Source organism: Dendrobates tinctorius, unplaced genomic scaffold, assembly GCF_039654945.1.
Source record: "Dendrobates tinctorius isolate UK_male_01 unplaced genomic scaffold, ASM3965494v1 ptg000063l, whole genome shotgun sequence".
Taxonomy (NCBI): domain Eukaryota; kingdom Metazoa; phylum Chordata; class Amphibia; order Anura; family Dendrobatidae; genus Dendrobates; species Dendrobates tinctorius.
Genome location: NW_027361731.1, coordinates 15,655,297 through 15,680,209, shown reverse-complemented (window position 1 = coordinate 15,680,209; position 24,913 = coordinate 15,655,297). Strand labels below are relative to the sequence as shown.

The 24,913-nt window shown below is 44.4% G+C and overlaps 1 protein-coding gene across 2 annotated transcripts in view; it reads left to right on the top strand.

Annotated features, from left to right (window-relative positions):
* The window catches only part of LOC141094243 (uncharacterized), a 1,213,871-nt gene that overhangs the window by 1,168,560 nt on the left and 20,398 nt on the right, over positions 1-24,913 (top strand). For both annotated transcript variants that reach the window (XM_073580060.1, XM_073580061.1), the window contains 5 exons: positions 20,392-20,541; positions 20,671-20,850; positions 20,934-21,057; positions 21,145-21,242; positions 21,441-21,531. In XM_073580060.1, the coding sequence (XP_073436161.1) occupies positions 20,392-20,541; positions 20,671-20,850; positions 20,934-21,057; positions 21,145-21,242; positions 21,441-21,531 (643 nt within the window). The remainder of the gene's footprint in view (positions 1-20,391; positions 20,542-20,670; positions 20,851-20,933; positions 21,058-21,144; positions 21,243-21,440; positions 21,532-24,913) is intronic.

Genomic DNA, 24,913 nt, shown 5'->3' with positions numbered 1-24,913 from the left:
TTTATATATATATATATAAAATCATATACAATGTGTATGTGTGTGTGTGTGTATATATATATATATATATGTTTTTTATTTTTTTTTTATATAATTTCATAGGCACATCTTCTTGACCACAACAGGTTACACTGCCTGTGTTGCCCATAGAAACCAATCACTAAGCATCTTTCATTTCGCCAGAGCTGTTTAAAAGATGAAAGCTGAGCTGTGATTGGTTGCGTATTCTTATCATTTCTATGGTGTTATCGTACTTCTGGAAGGCTGGAAATAACCCAATTTATTACCGTGCTGACACAGACCACCCTCTGACACAGACTGCAGGGGGAGCCCAAAAGCAAGAACTTCTCTTTGTCTGGCATGAATGACCTCATTAACTTAATAATTCAAACACAGATTAAAAAAAGAAACACAAGACGGATTTCTCCAACCCGTTACCCAGGTATCATTTTAATCGGTGTAACCGTGCCAACCTGACAATGCCTGGTTCGCTTTAAACTTATTTTTACAGCTGCAAGTAATGCCACTCTAAATTAGTCCTTCTTTAAAATTTCTAACTAATTGGTATTACACTCCCACAAGGCTGAAATCTGCTTTCTCTAAAAGAAAAGTTGTATTACGCCTCAATGAGCAAGACTTACAGAAAGAAGAAAGGGAGCCAAGACTTACAGAAATTAGTACAGAAATGGAACCCTAATATCCCACATCATCCTGTCAGAACCACCGGACTACTACCCCTAATATCCGACATCATCCATCCGGTATTCCGACTGCTGTCTCTCCCTCAGCAGACAAATATCAGCAGAGAAATACCGAGTACTGAGCACATCCCGGGCTCACCCCCACGAGCACCGAGCACATCCCGGGCTCCCCGCCCCCAAGCACCGAGCACATCCCAGGCTCCCTGCCCCCTGAGCACATCCCGGGCTCCCCGCCCCCAAGCACCAAGCACATCCCGAGCTCCCCGCCCCCTGAGCACATCCCGGGCTCCCCACCCCGAAGCACCGAGCACATCCCGGGCTCCCTGCCCCCTGAGCACATCCCGGGCTCCCCGCAACCAAGCAGCAAGCACATCCCGGGCTCCCCGCCCCCTGAGCACATCCCGGGCTCCCCGCCCCCAATCAATGAGCACATCCCGGGCTCCCCGCCCCCAATCACTGAGCACATCCCGGGCTCCCCGCTCCCCGAGCACATCCCAGGCTCCCCACCCCCGGAACACATCACGGGCTCCCCACCCCCCAAGCACCGAGCACATCCCGGGCTCCCCACTCCCCCAGCATAACCCAGGCTCCACACCCCCGGAGCACATCACGGGCTCCCCACCCCCCAAGCACCGAGCATATCCCGGGCTCCCCGCTCCCCCAGCACATCCCAGGCTCCCCACTCACCGAGCCCATCCCGGGCTCCCCGCCCCCCAAGCACATCCCGGGCTCCCCACCCACCGAGCACATCCCGGGCTCACCGCCCCTTGAACACCGAGCACATCCCGGGCCCAAGATGACGTACAGGTATATACTATATACAGGAGGAGATGACACACAGGTATAAGCTATATACAGGAGGAGATGACATACAGGTATATACTATACAGAGGAGGAGATGAAGCACAGGTATATACTATACAGAGGAGGAGATGACACAGGTATATACTATACACAGGAGGAAATGACACACAGGTATATCTAATATATATAAAGCTCAAAGTGTGTATGTGTGTGTGTATGTGTGTGTATGTTTGTATGTCCGGGATAGGCATCCGCACCGTCGCAGCTACAGCCACAAAATTTGGCACAGTCACACGTCTGGACCCTGAGAGCGTCCTAAGCTATGTTGTGAGGTGAAATTTTAACCCCGCGCGTTCCAATTCACCAACCAATTTTGCCCTTATCTACATACTGGGGGAAAAAGTGTGTGCGTGTCAAGCCCCGCCCCTCATTGTGATGTCACAATGCCCCCATTTGCATACTGGGGAAGCAGTGTGTGCGTATCAAGCCCCGCCCCTCATTATGATGTCACAATGGTTGCCATGGCGACGCTGATGTCATCAAAGGTTGTAAGCCCTGCCGCCGCTCATTATGATGTCATAATGGTTGACTATGGGATGGAGGATGTGCGATGGGTATATGGGCACTGGACTATGGGATGGAGGATATGTATGACGGGTATATGGGCACAGGACCATGGGATGGCGGATATGTATATGGGCACAGGACTATGGGATGGAGGATGTGTGATGGGTGTATGGGCACTGGACTATGGGATGGAGGATATGTATGACGAGAATATGAGCACAGGACTATGAGATGGCGGATATGTATGATGGGTATATGGGCACGGGACTATGGGATGGAAGATATGTATGATGGGTATATGGGCATGGGACTATGAGATGAAGGATGTGTGATGGGTATATGGGCACTCGACTATGGGATGGCGAATATGTATGATGGGTATATGGGCATTGGACTATGGGATGGAGAATATGTATGATGGGTATATGGGCACTTGACTATGGGATGGAGGATATGTTTGACGGGTATATGGGCATGGGACTATGGGATGGCGGATATGTATATGGGCACGGGACTATGGGATGGAGGATGTGTTATGGGTATATGGACACTGGACTATGGGATGGAGGATATGTATGATGGGTATATGGGCACAGGACTATGAGATGGCGGATATGTATGATGGGTATATGGGCACGGGACTATGGGATGGAAGATATGTATGATGGGTATATGGGCATGGGACTATGAGATGAAGGATGTGTGATGGATATATGGGCACTCGACTATGGGATGGTGAATATGTATGATGGGTATATGGGCATTGGACTATGGGATGGAGAATATGTATGATGGGTATATGGGCACTTGACTATGGGATGGAGGATATGTTTGACGGGTATATGGGCACGGGACTATGGGATGGCGGATATGTATATGGGCACGGGACTAATGGATGGAGGATGTGTTATGGGTATATGGACACTGGACTATGGGATGGAGGATATGTATGACGGGTATATGGGCACGGGACTATGAGATGGTGGATATGTATGATGGGTATATGGGCACGGGACTATGGGTTGGAAGATATGTATGATGGGTATATGGGCATGGGACTATGAGATGAAGGATGTGTGATGGGTATATGGGCACTCGACTATGGGATGGCGAATATGTATGATGGGTATATGGGCATGGGACTATGGGATGGAGAATATGTATGATGGGTATATGGACATGGGACTATGGGATGGAGAATATGTATGATGGGTATATGGGCATGGGACTATGGGATGGAGGATGTGTGATGGGTATATGAGCACTCGACTATGGGATGGAGGATATGTATGATGGGTATATGGGCACGGGCCTATGGGATTCGATGATATGTATGATGGGTGTATGGGCACGGGACTATGGGATGGAGGATAATTATAATTTGCTATAACTAACCACAGTTAGTTACTATGCCCAGGCAGCGCCGGGCCCTTCAGCTAGTACTATATACAGGAGGAGATGACACACAGGTATATACTATATACAGGAGGAGGTGACACATAGGTATACACTATATACAGGAGGAGATGACACAGGTATATACTATATACAGGAGGAGATGACACACAGGTATACACTATATACAGGAGGAGATGACACACAGATATATACTATACGCAGGAGGAGATGACACACAGGTATACACTATATACAGGAGGAGATGACATACAGGTATACACTATATACAGGAGGAGATGACATACAGGTGTATACTATATACAGGAGGAGATGACACACAGGTATACACTATATACAGGAGGAGATGACACACAGGTATACACTATATACAGGAGGAGATGACATACAGGTGTATACTATATACAGGAGGAGATGACATACAGGTATATACTATATACAGAGGAGATGACACACAGGTATATACTATATACAGGAGGAGATGACACACAGGTGTATACTATATACAGGGGGAGATGACACACAGGTATATACTATATACAGGAGGAGATGACACACAGGTATATACTATATACAGGAGGAGATGACACAGGTATATACTATATACAGGAGGAGATGACACACAGGTATATACTATATACAGGAGGAGATGACACCCAGGTATATACTATATACAGGAGGAGATGACACACAGGTATACACTATATACAGAGGGGATGACATACAGGTATATACTATATACAGGGGGAGATAACATACAGGTATACACTATATACAGGAGGAGATGACACAGGTATACACTATATACAGGAGGAGATAACACAGGTACAGTATATACTATATACAGGAGGAGATGACACACAGGTATATACTATATACAGGAGGAGATGACACACAGGTATATACTGTATACAGGAGGAGATGACACACAGGTATATACTATATACAGGAGGAGATGACATACAGGTATATACTATATACAGAGGAGATGACAAACAGGTATACACTATATACAGGAGGAGATGACACACAGGTATATACTATATACAGGGGGAGATGACATACAGGTATATACTATACACAGGAGGAGATGACACACAGGTATATACTATATACAGGAGGCGATGACATACAGGTATATACTATATACAGAGGGAGATGACACACAGGTATATACTATATACAGGAGGAGATGACACACAGGTATATACTATATACAGGAGGAGATGACACACAGGTATAAACTATATACAGGGGGAGATGACATACAGGTATATACTATATACAGGAGGAGATGAGACACACGTATACACTATATACAGAGGAGATGACACACAGGTATATACTATATACAGGAGGAGATGACACACAGGTATACACTATATACAGAGGAGATGACACACAGGTATATACTATATACAGGAGGAGATGACATACAGGTATACACTATATACAGGGGGAGATGACATACAGGTATACACTATATACAGGAGGAGATGACACAGGTATATACTATATACAGGAGGAGATGACACACAGGTATACACTATATACAGGAGGAGATGACACACAGGTATAAACTATATACAGGAGGAGATGACATACAGGTATAAACTATATACAGGAGGAGATGACATACAGGTATATACTATATACAGGAGGAGATGACATACAGGTATATACTATATACAGAGGAGATGACACACAGGTATATACTATATACAGGAGGAGATGACACACAGGTGTATACTATATACAGGGGGAGATGACACACAGGTATATACTATATACAGGAGGAGATGACACACAGGTATATACTATATATAGGAGGAGATGACACAGGTATATACTATATACAGGAGGAGATGACACACAGGTATATACTATATACAGGAGGAGATGACACACAGGTATATACTATATACAGGAGGAGATGACACACAGGTATACACTATATACAGAGGGGATGACATACAGGTATATACTATATACAGGGGGAGATAACATACAGGTATACACTATATACAGGAGGAGATGACACAGGTATACACTATATACAGGAGGAGATAACACAGGTACAGTATATACTATATACAGGAGGAGATGACACACAGGTATATACTATATACAGGAGGAGATGACACACAGGTATATACTGTATACAGGAGGAGATGACACACAGGTATATACTATATACAGGAGGAGATGACATACAGGTATATACTATATACAGAGGAGATGACAAACAGGTATACACTATATACAGGAGGAGATGACACACAGGTATATACTATATACAGAGGGAGATGACATACAGGTATATACTATACACAGGAGGAGATGACACACAGGTATATACTATATACAGGAGGCGATGACATACAGGTATATACTATATACAGAGGAGATGACAAACAGGTATACACTATATACAGGAGGAGATGACACACAGGTATATACTATATACAGGGGGAGATGACATACAGGTATATACTATACACAGGAGGAGATGACACACAGGTATATACTATATACAGGAGGAGATGACACACAGGTATATACTATATACAGGAGGAGATGACATACAGGTATATACTATATACAGAGGAGATGACAAACAGGTATACACTATATACAGGAGGAGATGACACACAGGTATATACTATATACAGGGGGAGATGACACACAGGTATATACTATATACAGGAGGAGATGACACACAGGTATATACTATATACAGGAGGGGATGACGCACAGGTAAATACTATATACAGGAGGAGATGACACAAGTATACACTATACAGGAGGAGATGACACACAGGTATATACTATATACAGGAGGAGATGACACACAGGTATACACTATATACAGGAGGCGATGACACACAGGTATATACTATATACAGGAGGCGATGACACACAGGTATATACTATATACAGGAGGAGATGACACACAAGTATACACTATACAGGAGGAGATGACACACAGGTATATACTATATACCCGCCCACCATTCCTAGGAGTAAGCAGCACTGAACATGAGCTCCTGAATTTTCATCACTTTATACCTTGTAATGAGCCAACTGTAAGACAAAACCTGGAAAAAATCAACTCCATGGAACAGAAAAGGGACCTGGACTGAGCTGGACTTTAGATTTTTATGAAAGAGGAAGAAATTGAGGATTTAAAGGACCAAACAAGAATCTCTTGGAGGACAGACTGCAAACAACAGGCAGAACTCATTGGACATCCAAAGACCTGAGCATCCAAAGGTAGGACCATCCTGCAACCCCAAACAATCTATAGACTTCTTACAAATTAACCCTATTAGAAATAAGGATTATAATTACTATATAACCACAAAAATGGAAAACCCAAATTTAGAAGGAGTAAATGAGCAAAGCACGCAGCTGGAGACACAGGACACCTGGGGGTCAGACATGGAGACAACACATGGGCAGAGGAGCTGTAAAGCCAGGAAAGGAATCACAATCAGAGAGAAACCAGAAACTCTTATTGCTGATTACACCAAAGAGGAAGATAAAAGAAAAACCAACATGTTATTCTACACAGACCACCTCTCAGCATGGCACACCGCCATGTGCAAACATTATAAATATGTATCTAAGTCCAACACTAATAATGGCCGGCAGATTAAAATCAGAAGCCAAGCAGATGATGACACCAACTCACTTACCATAAGCCTATACAACAATGGCACCGTCATGGTGCAAGGGACTCAGGACAATGTGCAGCAGTTTGAAAACAATTTTATTGATATCAAGGAACAGGCAAAAATCCTAAAAAATCAACAACCCCCAGAGGACATTTCTAATGCTCCCATCTGTAGAGACCTCCAGGCTCAGCTCCTCAACCCCCAACACTTCACACCTCTAGTCTGAGACCATCAGAGACTGTCTATCCCAATTAGAAAGAGACTTGGTCCAAATTAGGGAAGAGCTTCAAAGAAACTCGCATAGGCTGGTTTCACATTTGCGTTTTTTAGCGCTGGAAAAAAACGCTAACCTGCGCATGCGTTTTTTCCCCTATCTTTAACATGGGTGCGCATACTTGCGCGCTTGTAAGCGCATGTATGCGATTTTCATGCGCTGCGTTTTTTTGGGGTGTGCGATTGGATTTTCCAGACGCATCATGTTGCATTTTTTGGCCCTGCAAAAAAGCGCATGCGCACATATGCGCACGTTTTGCGCTAAAAAGGGCCATTATAGCCTATGGATGCGCATATGTGCGCACTGGCATGCTCATGTAAGCGTTTTTTTGCATATGCGTTTTTTTTTTTTAACCATGGAATTTAGGGGTTTGAGTTAGAGTTAGGGTTAGTTAAGGGGGTTTAGGGTTAGGGTTAGGGTCAGGGTCAGGGTTAGGGTTGGGTTTTGGGTCAGGGTTAGGGTTTAGTATGGTTTGGTTAAGGGTTAGGGTCAGGGTTAGGGTCAGGATTAGGGTTAAGTATGGTTTTGTTAAGGGTTAGGGTCAGGGTTAGGGTCAGGGTTAGGGTTAGGGTCAGGGTTAGGGTTAGGGTCAGGGTTAGGGTTAAGTATGGTTTTGTTAAGGATTAGGGTCAGGGTTAGGGTCAGGATTAGGGTTAAGTATGGTTTTGTTAAGGGTTAGGGTTAGGGTTAGGGTTAGGGTCAGGGTTAGGGTTAGGGTTAGGGTCAGGGTTAGGGTTAGGGTCAGGGTTAGGGTTAAGTATGGTTTTGTTAAGGATTAGGGTCAGGGTTAGGGTCAGGATTAGGGTTAAGTATGGTTTTGTTAAGGGTTAGGGTCAGGGTTAGGGTTAGGGTTAGGGTCAGGGTTAGGGTTAGGGTTAGGGTCAGGGTCAGGGTTAGGGTTAAGTATGGTTTTGTTAAGGGTTAGGGTCAGGGTTAGGGTCAGGGTTAGGGTCAGGGTTAGGGTCAGGGTTAGGGTTAGGGTCAGGGTTAGGGTTAGGGTTAGGGTTAGTTAGGGTTTAGGGTTTGGGTTAGGGTTAAGTATGATTTGGTTAAGGGTTAGGGTCAGGGTTAGGGTTAGGGTTAGGGTCAGGGTTAGGGTTAGGGTCAGGGTTAGGGTTAGTAAAGTCATGGTTTGGGTAGTGTGAGGGGCCACCTAAAAATGTTGGAAAAAAACGCAAACGCGGTAAAAACGCGCTAAAAACGCATACAAACGCATAAAAACGCTGCGTTTTTTTCATGCATGCTCATAAAAATGCTTGAAAAAAACGCAGCAGTTGTATGCTTATGTATGCGTTTTTTCAATGCGTTTTTTTGCGGGAAAAACGCGCTGCAAAAAAAAGCAAGTGTGAAACTAGCCATAGAAATGCAAATGACCAAGTAACAAGTGAGATCAATAAACTGAAATGTGAGTACAAGTCAGCTCTACAGAAGATAAGAGAAGAAATGCACGAATTACAAAATGACAATGAAAGACTCAGAAAGGAGATTGCACAACTAAAAACACAGCAGACCCCTGGACATCTGACCCAGCAGGGGGCAAAGGAAACAAGCCAGAGAGCAGACAACATGGCCTCCACTGACCAGAATGTGGAGATGCCAAATAACAGCACAACAGTAACCAATATGACCAATCCTGAAACCAATAAAAGTGAACCAGAAACCAGAGAGATGGAAGAGCCAAGCAGGGTTCATGCCAAACCACCGCACCACTGACCACATCTACACCCTGCACAGCCTCATTCAGAGCCACGTCCACAATACAAAGAACGGGAAGATATATGCCTGTTTTGTGGACTTTAAAAAGGCCTTTGATTCGGTGTGGCACCCAGGCTTATTCCTGAAACTGCTGGAGAGCGGAATAGGAGGAAAGACCTATGATGTCATCAAAAGCTCCTACACCAAGAAACTCTGCAGTGTGAGTGTGAACGGTAAAAGAAGGGCCTATTTCCAGCAGAGCCGGGGAGTCAGACAAGGCTGCAGCCTAAGCCCAACGCTCTACAACATTTACATCAACGAGCTGACTACCGTTCTGGAATCTTCCACAGCACCAGGTCTCTCCCTCCACGACGCGCAGGTGAAATTACTGCTGTACGCAGATGACCTGCTGCTTCTGTCACCAACCGAGAAAGGACTCCAAGAAAACCTGAAAATCTTAGAGAAATTCAGCTCCACCTGGGCACTTCCGGTCAACCTAAAGAAAACCAACATCATGGTGTTCCAGAAGAGAAAGAGAAAATCAGACCAGCACCCTTCATTTGTCCTCAACAACTGTGCCCTTACAGGAATGGACAAATATACCTACCTGGGCCTAGAGATTCACCGGTCAGGGAGCTTCAAACAAGCCATAGAGACCCTGAAAGTCAAGGCCAGCAAAACCTTCTATGCCATCCGAAGGAAACTCTACCATCTGAAGCCACCAGTGAGAGTCTGGTTAAAAATCTTTGACTCTATCATCGCCCCAATCTTCCTGTATGGCAGTGAAGTCTGGGGCCCTCACACCTACCCAGACTGGTCAAGGTGGGATTCCAGCCCAACAGAAATATTCCACCTGGAATTATGCAAGCACCTTCTCCAAGTCCATCGGAGCACCTCCAACAGTGCTTGCCGGGACGAGCTGGGCAGATTCCCTCTACACCTAACGGTTCTAAAGAGGGCACTGTCATTCCGGGCTCACCTACGTAGGAGCAATCCAAGCTCCCATCACCAGAAAGCCCTGACACATGTAGGGGAAACAGAAAAACCAGGACCCTTGGAACAGCTCACCCAAACCCAACCTGACCAGAACACCAATCACAACAACCTGACTAAAGCCGGAATCAGGAAGATGGTAGACGAAGGCCAGGAGAGGTACGTAAGTGACTGGAAGAACGACATCATCAGCTCACAGAAACTGACCATGTACCAGAGTCTACAGAGAGACTACAGACTGGCCCCATTTCGGGAGAAACTCCCGGACCCCAGAGACCGCAAGATCCTGAGCCGATATAGACTCAGTGCCCACAGTCTGGCCATCGAGGTCGGCCGACATAGGCAGAGCTACAAGCCCAGGGAGGAAAGACTGTGCCAACACTGTGACCAGGAGGCCCTGGAGGATGAGACCCACTTCCTGCTACACTGCCCCAAATACTCAGCAGTGAGGGACACTCACTTCAGGAGACTCTCACATCTCTTCCCGGATTTCATCACCATGAAGGAGGAAGAGAAAACATATATCCTGCTGGGGGAAGAAGAGAGCAGTGGAGATAGCGGCGCAATATGTGAGCGCATGCCATAGGCAGCGAGAAAGAGAACTATGATATGCCAAGGACTTCTATGGCCCCCACCCTGGATCTGCCCCATGCCCCCATCCACCTTCCCTATGCCATGGACTTCTATAGCCCCATCCTGGATATGCCCCCATCCACCTTTCCTACAGCTCCTTCCCAACATCCCTACAGTCCCTATCCCTATTCCCTTTTGTACACTTGCTTTGGCAAAACTAATGTGTATTTAGTCCTGCCAATAAAGCTTCTTTGAATCTATATACAAGAGGAGATGACACACAGGTATACACTATATACAGGAGAAGATGACATACAGGTGTATACTATATAGAGGAGGCGATGACAGGTATATACTATATACAGGAGGAGATGACATACAGGTATAAACTATATATACAGGAGGAGATGACACAGGTATATACTATATACAGGGGGAGATGACATACAGGTATATACTATATAGAGGGGGAGATGACACACAGGTATATACTATATACAGGAGGAGATGGCACACAGGTATACACTATACAGGAGGAGATGACATACAGGTATATACTATGTACAGGAGGAGATGACACAGGTATATACTATATACAGGGGAGATGACATACAGGTATATACTATATATAGGAGGAGGTGACACACAGGTATATACTATATATAGGAGGAGGTGACACACAGGTATATACTATACAGGAGGAGATTACATACAGGTATATGCTATATACAGGAGGAGATGACACAGGTATATACTATATACAGGAGGAGATAATATACAGGTATATACTCTATACAGGAGGAGATGACACAGGTATACACTATATACAGGAGGAGATGACACAGGTATATACTATATACAGGAGGAGATGACACACGGGTATACACTATATACAGGAGGAGATGACACACAGGTATATACTATATACAGGGGAGATGGCATACAGGTATATACTATATACAGAGGAGATGACACACAGGTATATACTATATACAGGAGGAGATGACACACAGGTACTGTATATACTATATACAGGAGGAGATGACACACAGGTATATACTATATACAGGAGGAGATGACACACAGGTATATACTATATACAGGAGGAGATGACACACAGGTATACACTATGTCCAGGAGGAGATGACACACAGGTATATACAGGAGGAGATGACACAGGTATACACTATATACAGGAGGAGATGACATACAGGTATACACTATATACAGGAGGCTATGACACACAGGTATACACTATATACAGGAGGCTATGACACACAGGTATATACTACATACAGAGGAGATGACACACATGTATATTCTATATACAGGAGGAGATGACATACAGGTATATACTATATACAGGAGGAGATGACATACAGGTATATACTATATACAGGAGGAGATGACACACAGGTATATACTACATACAGAGGAGATGACACACATGTATATTCTATATACAGGAGGAGATGACATACAGGTATATACTATATACAGGAGGAGATGACATACAGGTATATACTATATACAGGAGGAGATGACATACAGGTATATACTATATACAGGAGGAGATGACACAGGTATATACAAATTCAAAGAAGCTTTATTGGCAGGACTAAATACACATTAGTTTTGCCAAAGCAAGTGTACAAAAGGGAATAGGGATAGGGACTGTAGGGATGTTGGGTAGGGGCTGTAGGAAAGGTGGATGGGGGCAGATCCAGGATGGGGCTATAGAAGTCCATGACATAGGGAAGGTGGATGGGGCAGATCCAGGGTGGGGCTATAGAAGTCCATGGCATGGGGAAGGTGAATGGGGGCATGGGGCAGATCCAGGGTGGGGGCCATAGAAGTCCATGGCATATCATAGTTCTCTTTCTCGCAGTCTATGACATGCGCTCACATATTGCGCTGCTATCTCCAGTGCTCTCTCTTCTTCCCCCAGCAGGATATATGTTTTCTCTTCCTCCTTCATGGTGATGAAATCCGGGAAGAGATGTGAGAGTCTCCTGAAGTGAGTGTCCCTCACTGCTGAGTATTTGGGGCAGTGTAGCAGGAAGTGGGTCTCATCCTCCACGGCCTCCTGGTCACAGTGTTGGCACAGTCTTTCCTCCCTGGGCTTGTAGCTCTGCCTGTGTTGGCCGGATTCGATGGCCAGACTGTGGGCACTGAGTATATATTGGCTCAGGATCTTGCGGTCTCTGTGGTCTGGGAGTTTCTCCAGGTATGGGGCCAGTCTGTAGTCTCTCTGTAGACTCCGGTACATGGTCAGTTTCTGTGAGCTGATGATGTCGTTCTTCCAGTCACGTACCTCTCCTGGCCTTCGTCTACCATCTTTCTGATTCTGGCTTTTGCCAGTTTGTTGTGATTGGTGTTCTGGTCAGGTTGGGTTTGGGTGGGCTGTTCCGAGGATCCTGGTTTTTCTGTTTCACCTACATGTGTCAGGGCTTTATGGTGATGGGAGCTTGGATTGCTCCTACGTAGGTGAGCCCGGAATGACAGTGCCCTCTTTAGAACCGTTAGGTGTAGAGGGAATCTGCCCAGCTTGGCCCGGCAAGCACTGTTGGAGGTGCTCCGATGGACTTGGAGAAGGTGCTTGCAGAATTCCTGGTGGAATATTTCTGTTAGGCTGGAATTCCACCTTGACCAGTCTGGGTAGGTGTGAGGACCCGACTTCGCTGCCATACAGGAGGATTGGGGCGATGATAGAGTCGAAGATTTTTAATCAGACCCTCACTGGTGGCTTCAGATGGTAGTTTCCTTCGGATGGCATAGAAGGTTTTGCATGCTTTGACTTTCAGGGTCTCTATGGCTTGTTTGAAGCTCCCTGACCAGTGAATCTCTAGGCCCAGGTAGGTATATTTGTCCGTTCCTGGCGCAGTTGAGGTCAAATGAAGGGTGCTGGTCTGACTTTCTCTGTCTCTTCTGGAACACCATGATGTTGGTTTTCTTTAGGTTGACCGGTAGTGCCCAGGTGGAGCTGAATTTCTCTAAGATTTTCAGGTTTTCTTGGAGGCCTTTCTCGGTCGGTGACAGAAGCAGCAGGTCATCTGCGTACAGCAGGAATTTCACCTGCGCATCGTGGAGGGTGAGACCTGGTGCTGTGGAAGATTCCAGAGCAGTAGCCAGCTTGTTGATGTAAATGCTGAAGAGCGTTGGGCAGGAGGAGATGACACACAGGTATATACTATATACAGGAGGAGATGACACAGGCATATAATATATACAGGGGAGATGACATACAGAGGTGTATATTATATACAAGGGAGATGACATACAGGTATATACTATATACAGAGGAGATGACACAGGTATATACAGAGGAGATGACACACAGGTATATACTATATACAGGAGGAGATGACACACAGGTATCTAATATATAAAGCTCAATGTGGGTGTGTGTGTGTGTCCGGGATTGGCATCCGCACCGTCACAGCTACAGCCACACGTCTGGACCCAGAGAGCGTCATAGGCTATGTTGTGAGGCGAGATTTTAACCCTGCGCGTTCCAATTCACCAAACAATTTTGCCCCTATCTACATAATGGGGAAAAAGTGTGTGTGTGTATCAAGTCCGCCCCTCATTATGATGTCATAATAGGTTGCAATGGCGAAGATGCTGTCACAATGGTTGCCATGGTGATGATTTCATAATGGGTATATGGGCACGGGACTGTGGGATGGCGGATATGTGTGATGGGTATATGGGCACAGGACTAGGGTGGAGGAAATGTATGATGGGTATATGGGCACGGGAATATGAGATGAAGGATATGTGATGGGTATATGGGCACAGGACTATGGGATGGAGGATATGTATGATGGGTATATGGGCACGGGACTATGGGATGGAGGATGTGTGATGGGTTTATGGGCACGGGACTATGGGATGGCGGATATGTATGATGGGTATATGGGCACGGGACTATGGGATGGAGGATATGTATGATGGGTATATGGGCATGGGACTATGAGATGAAGGATTGGTAGAAGAGTGGGGGGAAGAGTGTGGGCGGTGCGTGGGCGGACACTGCGTGTCTGTGTGTGATGGCGGAGTCTGTACGGGCCTGCCGGGGGTCTGTGCGGGCCTGGCGGGGGTCTGTGTGTGCCTGGCGGGGGTCTGTGTGGGCTGCAGGGGGTCTGTACGGGCCTGCCGGGGGTCTGTGCGGGCCTGCCGGGGGTCTGTGCGGGCCTGCCGGGGGTCTGTGTGGGCCTGCCATGGGTCTGTGCGGGCTGCTGGGGGTCTGTACAGGCCTGCCGAGGGTCTGTGCGGGCTGCCGGGGGTCTGTGCGGGCCTGCCGGGGTGTGCAGGCATTGACCGATGGGACTACAAGTCCCATAGGGCTATGCCTGCTACAATGACAGTGATTGACACATTAGCCAATGATGGGACAGTAGTTGTCCCATCATCCGGCTAATGTGTTGAATGTAAAAAAACAAAACAAAACATACAGTCATGGCCAAAAGTATTGACACCCCTGCAATTCTGTCAGATAATATTCAGTTTCTTCCTGAAAATGATTGCAAACACAAATTCTTTGGTATTATTATCTTCATTTAATTTGTCTTAAATGAAAAAACACAAAAGAGAATGAAGCAAAAAGCAAAACATTGATCATTTCACACAAAACTCCAAAAATTGGCCGGACAAAAGTATTGGCACCCTCAGCCTAATACTTGGTTGCACAACCTTTAGCCAAAATAACTGCGACCAACCGCTTCCGGTAACCATCAATGAGTTTCTTACAATGCTCTGCTGGAATTTTAGACCATTCTTCTTTGGCAAACTACTCCAGGCCCCTGATATTTGAAGGGTGCCTTCTCCAAACTGCCATTTTTAGATCTCTCCACAGGTGTTCTATGGGATTCAGGTCTGGACTCATTGCTGGCCACCTTAGAAGTCTCCAGTGCTTTCTCTCAAACCATTTTCTAGTGCTTTTTGAAGTGTGTTTTGGGTTATTGTCCTGCTGGAAGACCTATGACCTCTGAGGTAGACCCAGCTTTCTCACACTGGGCCCTAAATTATGCTGCAAAATTTGTTGGTAGTCTTCTGACTTCATAATGCCATGCACACGGTCAAGCAGTCCAGTGCCAGAGGCAGCAAAGCAACCCCAAAACATCAGGGAACCTCCGCCATGTTTGACTGTAGGGACCGTGTACTTTTCTTTGAATGCCTCTTTTTTCTCCTGTAAACTCTATGTTGATGCTTTTGCCCTAAAAGCTCTACTTTTGTCTCATCTGACCAAAGAACATTCTTCCAAAATGTTTTAGACTTTTTCAGGTAAGTTTTGGCAAATTCCAGCCTGGCTTTTTTATGTCTCGGGGTAAGAAGTGGAGTCTTCCTGGGTCTCCTACCATACAGTCCCTTTTCATTCAGATGCCGACGGATAGTACGGGTTGACACCGTTGTACCCTCGGACTGCAGGGCAGCTTGAACTTGTTTGGATGTTAGTGGAGGTTCTTTATCCAACATCCGCACAATCTTGCGTTGAAATCTCTTGTCAATTTTTCTTTTCTGGCCACATCTAGGGAGGTTAGCCACAGTGCCATGGGCTTTAAACTTCTTGATGACACTGCGCACTGTAGACACAGGAACATTCAGGTCTTTGGAGATGGACTTGTAGCCTTGAGATTGCTCATGCTTCCTCACAATTTGGTTTCTCAAGTCCTCAGACAGTTCTTTGGTCTTCTTTCTTTTCTCCATGCTCAATGTGGTACACACAAGGACACAGGACAGAGGTTGAGTCAACTTTAATCCATGTCAACTGGCTGCAAGTGTGATTTACTTATTGCCAACACCTGTTAGGTGCCACAGGTAAGTTACAGGTGCTGTTAATTACACAAATTAGAGAAGCATCACATGATTTTTCGCACAGTGCCAATACTTTTGTCCACCCTCTTTTTTATGTTTGGTGTGGAATTATATCCAATTTGGCTTTAGGACAATTCTTTTTGTGTTTTTTCATTTAAGACAAATTAAATGAAGATAATAATACCAAAGAATTTGTGTTTGCAATCATTTTCAGGAAGAAACTGAGTATTATCTGACAGAATTGCAGGGGTGTCAATACTTTTGGCCATGACTGTACATACTACATTCATACAACATACATACTTCATATATACTGCATTCATACAACATACATACTACATATATACTACATTCATACAGCATACATACTACATACATACTACATATATACTACATTCATACAGCATACATACATACTACATATATAATACATTCATACAGCATACATACTATATAATACAGTAGTAGTAGTAGTATGAATGTTGTATGAATGTAGTATATATGTAGTATGTATGTATGTATGTTGTATGAATGTAGTATGTATGTTTTTTTTTTGTTTGTTTGTTTTTTTTACACTCAACACATTAGCCGGATGATGGGACCACTACTGTCCCATCATTGGCTAATGTGTCAATCACTGTCATTGTAGCAGGCATAGCCCGATGGACTTGTAGTCCCATCGGACGATGCTTGCACACACACACAACCCCCGGCAGGCCCGCACAGACCCCCGGCAGGCCCGCGCAGACCCCCGGCTGGCCCGCGCAGACCCCCGGCAGGCCCGCACAGACCCCCGAGAGGCCCGTACAGACTCCGCCATCACACACAGACACACACAGTGTCCGCCCACGCACCGCCCACACTCTTCCCCCCACCCGAACTGGATGTGCAAGTAAAGAAAGGGTTTATTTTCTTTCCGATATTTGTGCCCCATTGACTTGCATGGGTTTCCGGTATCGGAATACTTTTTGGGTATCGGTCCGATCCAATCCGATCCGATACTTCACGATATCGGATGGTATCGCTCAACACTAGTGATAACCCTTATCCAGCAGTGGGTGCATCAATTCCCACACAATTTTCCTACTCAGCCCCAGGGCAGGGTGGCATTAAGAGGGGTTAATCTGGGTGTCCGTTCCCTTGTTGACCCTAAATCTGTGGATGTACCTTGAGGCACTCTCGTACAGTTTAATTCCATACCTGTCCCTCTTACTGGGCAGGTATCGTTGACATTTTAGCCTCCCTTTGACATGAACCAGAGATTTATCTATAGCAATGTCCCTCTGGGGTATGTACGCCTCAGAAAATTTTCTGCTGAAGTGTTCAATCACTGGTCGAATTTTATATAGACGATCAAAGTTCGGATCGCCTCAGGGAGGACACTGCGCATTATCATTTTTGGATCTCTTCAAATCATGTACTTGTCATGGCGATAAAGAATATCGGTACTGTAGAGAATATCAGAACTGTATTGCCCAAGCTCTGGTGCCCATATGCAGCACAATTCCCCAAAATGTCATCATCTCTGCTGCATTTACAGGGATCCATCTGGCATATGATGACATGGAATTTTGGGTGAAAAATAGATGGGCATACAAGTTTGTCACCTCTAATAATCCTCGGACAGTTCTGACAAACACGGAAAAGTGCCCCTTTATGGAGGGGACAGAAAGTCTGTTTAGTCACTTTAGCTTCATAGTATTGGCACTAATCCATTGGTGAGAGAGCGATTTACCCTGAAGAGTCACAAATTGTGCGGTTGTTATAAAATGTTATATTTAAGGTGCTTATGTGTTGCCACCTTATAAGAATCACAATGGTTTTGTTTCTTTTCAAATTACTTTTCAAGGAAACATGTATTACTCTCATCGTACGATGCCCCTTTTTTGGCCCCCACACACAGTATAATGTTCTCACAGTACCACCATCCCCTAAACAGTATAATGTTCTCACAGTACCACTGTTCTGTCCTCACTAATGAACCAGGATTCATGTAGCTTATACAGGCAGCTAAACCGCTATACCAGGGGTCCAATAAGGGAGACTGTAGTTGAATCTGTATTTTATTGAACGTAGGGTATATTGGCGCGGTGAAACTACAATACAAAAATATATACACAGAATCAGTATTTGGTTCATAGGAATACATAATATACATAATAGCTAACCAGGGGAGAGCTGACTAAGCAGGGTGATCTAAGACAGGAATAGATGTGGGAAGCGTGATTGCTGAATAAATGGCACTATAATAATAATAATTACCTACCACCGAGGCTGACACAAGGGGAGTAGAGGAATGAGATGTTCCCAGAAAGCAGGCTTAGTAGAAAATGGAAGAGTGGAGAGAAAAACGGGGCTGGAATAGACCTTAATGCTTTGCAAACTTACCCAGAATACATTGTGGATTGGAGGAAAGAGAAGATTAGAAAGTGAAACTAAGACACACAATAACACTGCAGTTATGACTTTGGTCAGTAGATGGAGCCAAAGATACAGAAAACATTAAATCTATGGCTGAAACAGAACATTATAGATATTCATAGCAAATCATTGAAGATATTATCAAAATAGACAGTCAAAGGTTGTGAGTTATGTCGGCGATAGAACAACCACCATCCTCAATATTATTTTTGTAATCAAGATAATGGAACGGAGAAAGTCAGCACTCACCCCTTTTAGAAGACACTTCAGTCCTTCTACTGGTCCATGTTCATAGACCAGTGGAATATGGACCAGTAGAAGGGCAAATAAAGTCTGAAACGCTTGTTGTCCTTCATGTCTTTTTTCTTTTTGAAAATCACTGCTCCTGCTGTCACGCTGCTAGCACTGTTGCACCTTTTGTCATTGTCCTGAATCAAATGAAAATTAAAAAGGACTGAAATATCTTCTAAAAGGGGTGAGTGCTGACTTTCATCATTCCGTTTTCTTGCTTATAAATAGTCTTACGTCTATGCACCACCCTGAAGATTTATTATAGTGGAGGTTGTAACATTGGTTCAATGTGTCCATATCCTGGGTAAAAACTTTCTATTTGGTGCCTATACACTTCACTATAATTATTTTTGAAATATTTTCACACCTGTTTTTTTGGTGTTTTTCATGTAATGTATGGAAACCTACATGGAGACATTGGCATCAAATAACTCCTGTCTTGATGATCTTACAAAAAAGCTTTTCTAAAAGTCTCAAACTTCTGTGTGTGAATCAGAGCTGAGATCTAACGTGATAGAAGATTACAGTCCGGGGAAGACGGGAAACCTTCATATAGACGGCCGGTGGGGATGGTCAGTGACGGACTCTGGACAAATATGTTTCTAGAGCCGTAGTAGAAGATGAAGATGTCGTCCTCATCATGAAGGAGTTATTTCTCCTGTCACGTGTAATGAATATCTCCTGCAGTATTGCTAATGCCGATTCCAGTGTCGGTAAATGAGACGAGAATTAGCGTTATGGAAGATGAGTCTATGAGGAACGTGTTCAGCTGCCGACTCCGAGGAGGAAACTGCTTGTTGTCTGTGGCCTAAATATATAGGTTTTATTAGTAGATGTCAAACAAAATAGCAGAATGTTGTAAAATAATAAAAATACCATTGGTGCTTGGGTCCCCACCGGTCTCTGTATTTTTTGGTCAGTCCTAACGAACTTGTAATTCCTACAGCCAATCACCTGCCGAAGCAGTGAGTAACATAGCCAGTGATTGGGGGCATGGAGGAGATGTCTTAGTCAGCATTTCAGCTTATGTTCTAGTCCATACATGACTAGCGAATACAACATCTACACATTCTATCTCCTGATATGTTTCCTTTATTATCTCCAGTAATTGTATTATTACACAGGATTTTATGATGTTACATCGGCTCATCTTCTCATTCAGGTCTCTACAATATCGGATCCTCTCAGTGAAGATCTTCTACAGAAGAGAATTTTCCTGATTTACCCATCAAGGATGGATATGGACAGAGACAAGATGGCGGAGAGGATATTACACCTCACCCTAGAGATCCTCTTCCGGCTTACTGGAGAGGTGAGAGATTCTGATGACGTCACATTACATCATTCTTATCTATGGGAATAACAGATGGACAGAACTGGAGAGGTGAGGACTCTGGAAATGTCTGTAGTGAGATTTATTAATGTGTCTCTCCATAACCAGGATTACGCAGTAGTGAAGAAGACCTCTAGTGAGCGCTGTCAGGACCCTGTGTCTGAGGGATGGGGAAGACCCCTGAGCCCAATCACTGGGCCTACACCTCACCCGCTGATACGTGAGGACAACAATGACCAGAAGATCCTAGAGCTCACCTACAAGATGATTGAGCTGCTGACTGGAGAGGTGACACTGCTGGGAATGCTGGGACATTATACAGTAATGCTATGAAGGGATCGGTGGGATGACGGTATCATTGTATGTGTCAGGTTCCGATAAGGTGTCAGGATGTCGCCGTCTTTTTCTCCATGGAGGAGTGTGAGTATTTAGAAGGACACAAAGATCTGTACAAGGACGTCATGATGGAGCTTCTCCAGCCCCTCACATCACCAGGTAATAGACCGGACTAAATACACATAATTACACTATAATTATCTGTATGTAAAGAATGAATTCAGTCCCTGTATGTGTTTCCTCCAGATCTATCCTGTAAGAGGACAACACCAGAGAGATGTCCCCGTCCTCTTCTTCCACAGGACTGTAAACAAGGAGATCCCAATGTTCCTCAGGATCATCAGGTAGATGAAGAGAAGGTGTCATGAGATCTCCCCTATGATATGTAGATGGCTGTGAAGGTCTTGTGCTCAGTCTTGTTCTATCCACCAGGATTATATGGTTTATACTTGTGTAATGAGAGCGGTGGAGATGGCAGGATTAGAGCTGATCATAGATGGGACTTCTCCATCTGTCTGTGACTTTTACAATATTTGTTTCAGGGTGAAGATCTGACCCATATTAATGCTACAGAGACATATGTGAGGGGTGATGAGCGGTGTAAAGAGGAGATTCCTACAGATGACTACCCAGGTGAGTAGTAACCACTAAATGCAGAGAAGTCACAGATTCTTCTCAGTCACCGGCTGTGGCTGCTTTATCGGTGGTGTAGACCGGCCGTATCACAATCGTGTGATCATCATTTTGCCTCTAAACCACAACATTCTCCTCCTCCCAAAATTATACAAATTACTTTGGGCTTTGAAAGCCCTTTTCTATAGACCTTACAACCTGGAGGATCCACCTACCCTCTGGGATTAGGAGACATTGACCCTTACCTGCACAGATCTGTAAACTACAAAGACAATTGACAACGTACATAGAATGTGCTGACAAATTAGGAAATGACTTGAAGAAAAATATTATAATGAGCCTGTAAGAGAAAGTGGAGGGTAATGATGCTGATGGCTTCCTAGAATCCTGATATCTTATTGGATGAATCTCCCTTCTCTCCCTTCTGTGCTGCTGAATGTGCTCATATGGTCCCTACAAGACCAGGTCCAGTCTTTCTGGCCAACCTTTGCTTTTGTAATCGACAACATTAAATGTGGAGTGAGGCCAAGTGTGAATTTCTGAACTATAACAAAAGAGTTTCTCTTTATCCTGACTTTTCATTTCCTTTTTAAACTGACTAACTTCAAATAGGATCACGATAAACTACATAAAACCATTACACCTGTGCCATGATATATCTCTAAGCTGTAATATACATCTATTCACGCCTGCAGGAGATGTGTTGGCATGGCTCCAGCCCTGGATTCAAGGATTCACTCCACGTCATAACTTGCATTATGTTTTCGATCCTAAGGAATTCAGATTACTGCACAATATCCCCTGAAATGGGGATCACTAATACAATGGTCCACCATAAATGAGGGCAACTCCAGTTTAGTGTTGGAGTTCTCCCCTCGTACGTACGTGGTTGTTAAAGATGCAACATAGAATAAAAAAAGTCTTTTTTACAGGTTCATTCTGTATAATAGATTGATTGTGGTGGGAACGGTCTGCCTCACTTATGCGAGTCTATAACTCCCTGGTAGTCTTTATAAAAGGTCTACATTTCTTCTGCCAAATGCCTCAGCTCTGCACTATTATAAAAGTTCTCTTTAACCCCTTCACGACCCAGCCTGTTTTGACCTTAATGACCTGGCCATTTTTTTGCAATTCTGACCAGTGTCCCTTTATGAGGTAATAACTCAGGAACGCTTCAATGCATCCTAGCGATTCTGAGATTGTTTTTTCGTGACATATTGGGCTTCATGTTAGTGGTAAATTTAGGTCGATAATTTTTGCGTTTATTTGTGAAAAAAACGGAAATTTGGCGAAAATTTTGAAAATTTCGCAATATTTAGATTTTGAATTTTTATTCTGTTAAACCAGAGAGTTAGGTGACACAAAATAGTTAATAAATAACATTTCCCACATGTTTACTTTACATCAGCACAATTTTGGAAACAAAATTTTTTTTGTTAGGACGTTATAAGGGATAAAAGTTGACCAGTGATTTCTCATTTTTTCAACAAAATTTACAAAACCATTTTTTTTAGAGACCACCTCACATTTGAAGTCACTTTGAGGGGTCTATATGGCAGAATATACCCAAAATTGACACCATTCTAAAAACTGCACCCCTCAAGCTACTCAAAACTACATTCTAGAAGATTATTAACCCTTCAGGTGCTTCACCGGAACTAAAGCAACGTGGAAGGAAAAAATGGACATTTTAATTTTTCCAACAAAATTTTTTCTTTTAGCCTTAGTTTTTTTCATTTTCACATGGGCAACAGGATAAAATGGGTCCTAAAATTTGGGCAATTTCTCCTGAGTACACCGATACTGCATAAACCACTGATTGGGCGCACGGCAGGGCTCAGAAGGGAAGGAGCGCCATTTGACTTTTTGAATGCAAAATTAGCTCCAATTGTTAGCGGACACCTTGTCGTGTTTGTAGAGCCCCTGTGTGCCGAAACATTGGAGTACCCCCACAAGTGAACCCATTTTGGAAACTAGACACCCCAAGGAACTTATCTAGATGCATAGTGAACACTTTAAACCCCCAGGTACTTCACAAATTGATCTGTAAAAATGAAAAAGTACTTTTTTTTCACAAAAAATTTCTTTTCGCCTACATTTTTTCATTTTCACATGGGCAACAGAATAAAATCGATCCTAAAATTTGTTGGGCAATTTCTCCTGAGTACACGGATACCTCTTATGTGGTCATAAACCACTGTTTGGGTGCACGGCAGGGCTCAGAGGGGAAGGAGCGCCATTTGACTTTTGAAATGGAAAATTGGCTCTAATCATTAGCGGACACCATGTCACGTATGGAAAGTATGTAGTGTACCTCAGAATGGTGTGTGTAGTGTAGTATACGTCAGGTTGTTGTGTGTGGTGCTAACTACACCACACACATCAACCTGACGTACACTACACCACACACCAACCTAACATACACTACACCACACATACCAACCTGACGTAGTTTGTCAGGTTGGTGTGTGTGGCATAGTGTACGTCAGGTTGGTGTGTGTGGCGTAGTGTACGTCAGGTTAGTGTGTGTGGCATAGTGTACGTCAGGTTGGTGTGTGTGGTATACTACACCACACACATCAACCTGACGTACACTACACTACACCACACACCAACCTAACATACACTACACCACACTTACCAACCTGATGTAGTTTGTCAGGTTGGTGTGTGTGGCATAGTGTACGTCAGGTTGGTGTGTGTGGCGTAGTGTACGTCAGGTTGGTGTGTGTGGTATACTACACCACACACAGCAACCTGACGTACACTACACTACACCACACACCAACCTGATGTACACTTCGCCACACACACCAACCTGACAAACTACGTCAGGTTGGTATGTGTGGTGTAGTGTATGTTAGGTTGGTGTGTGGTGTAGTGTACATTAGGTTGGTGTGTGTGGTGTAGTATACACCACACATGCACCAACCTGACGTACATTACGCCACACACACCAACCTGACGTACACTACGCCACATACACCACGCCACATACACCAACCTGACAAACTACGTCAGGTTGGTGTGTGTGGTGTAGTGTACATAAGGTTGGTGTGTGGTGTAATATACGTCAGGTTGGTGCGTGTGGTGTAGTATACCACACTCACCAACCTGACGTACACTACACCACACACCAACCTGACGTACACTACTCCACACACACCAACCTGACGTACACTACACCACACACCAACCTGACGTACACTACTCCACACACACCAACCTGACAAACTGTGCCAGGTTGGTGTGTGGTGTAGTATACACCACACACACACCAACCAGACATATACTAGAACACACACACCAACCTGACACACCTTGTCAGGTTGGTGTGTGTGGTGTAGTGTATGTCAGGTTGGTGTGTGTGGTGTTATGTCAG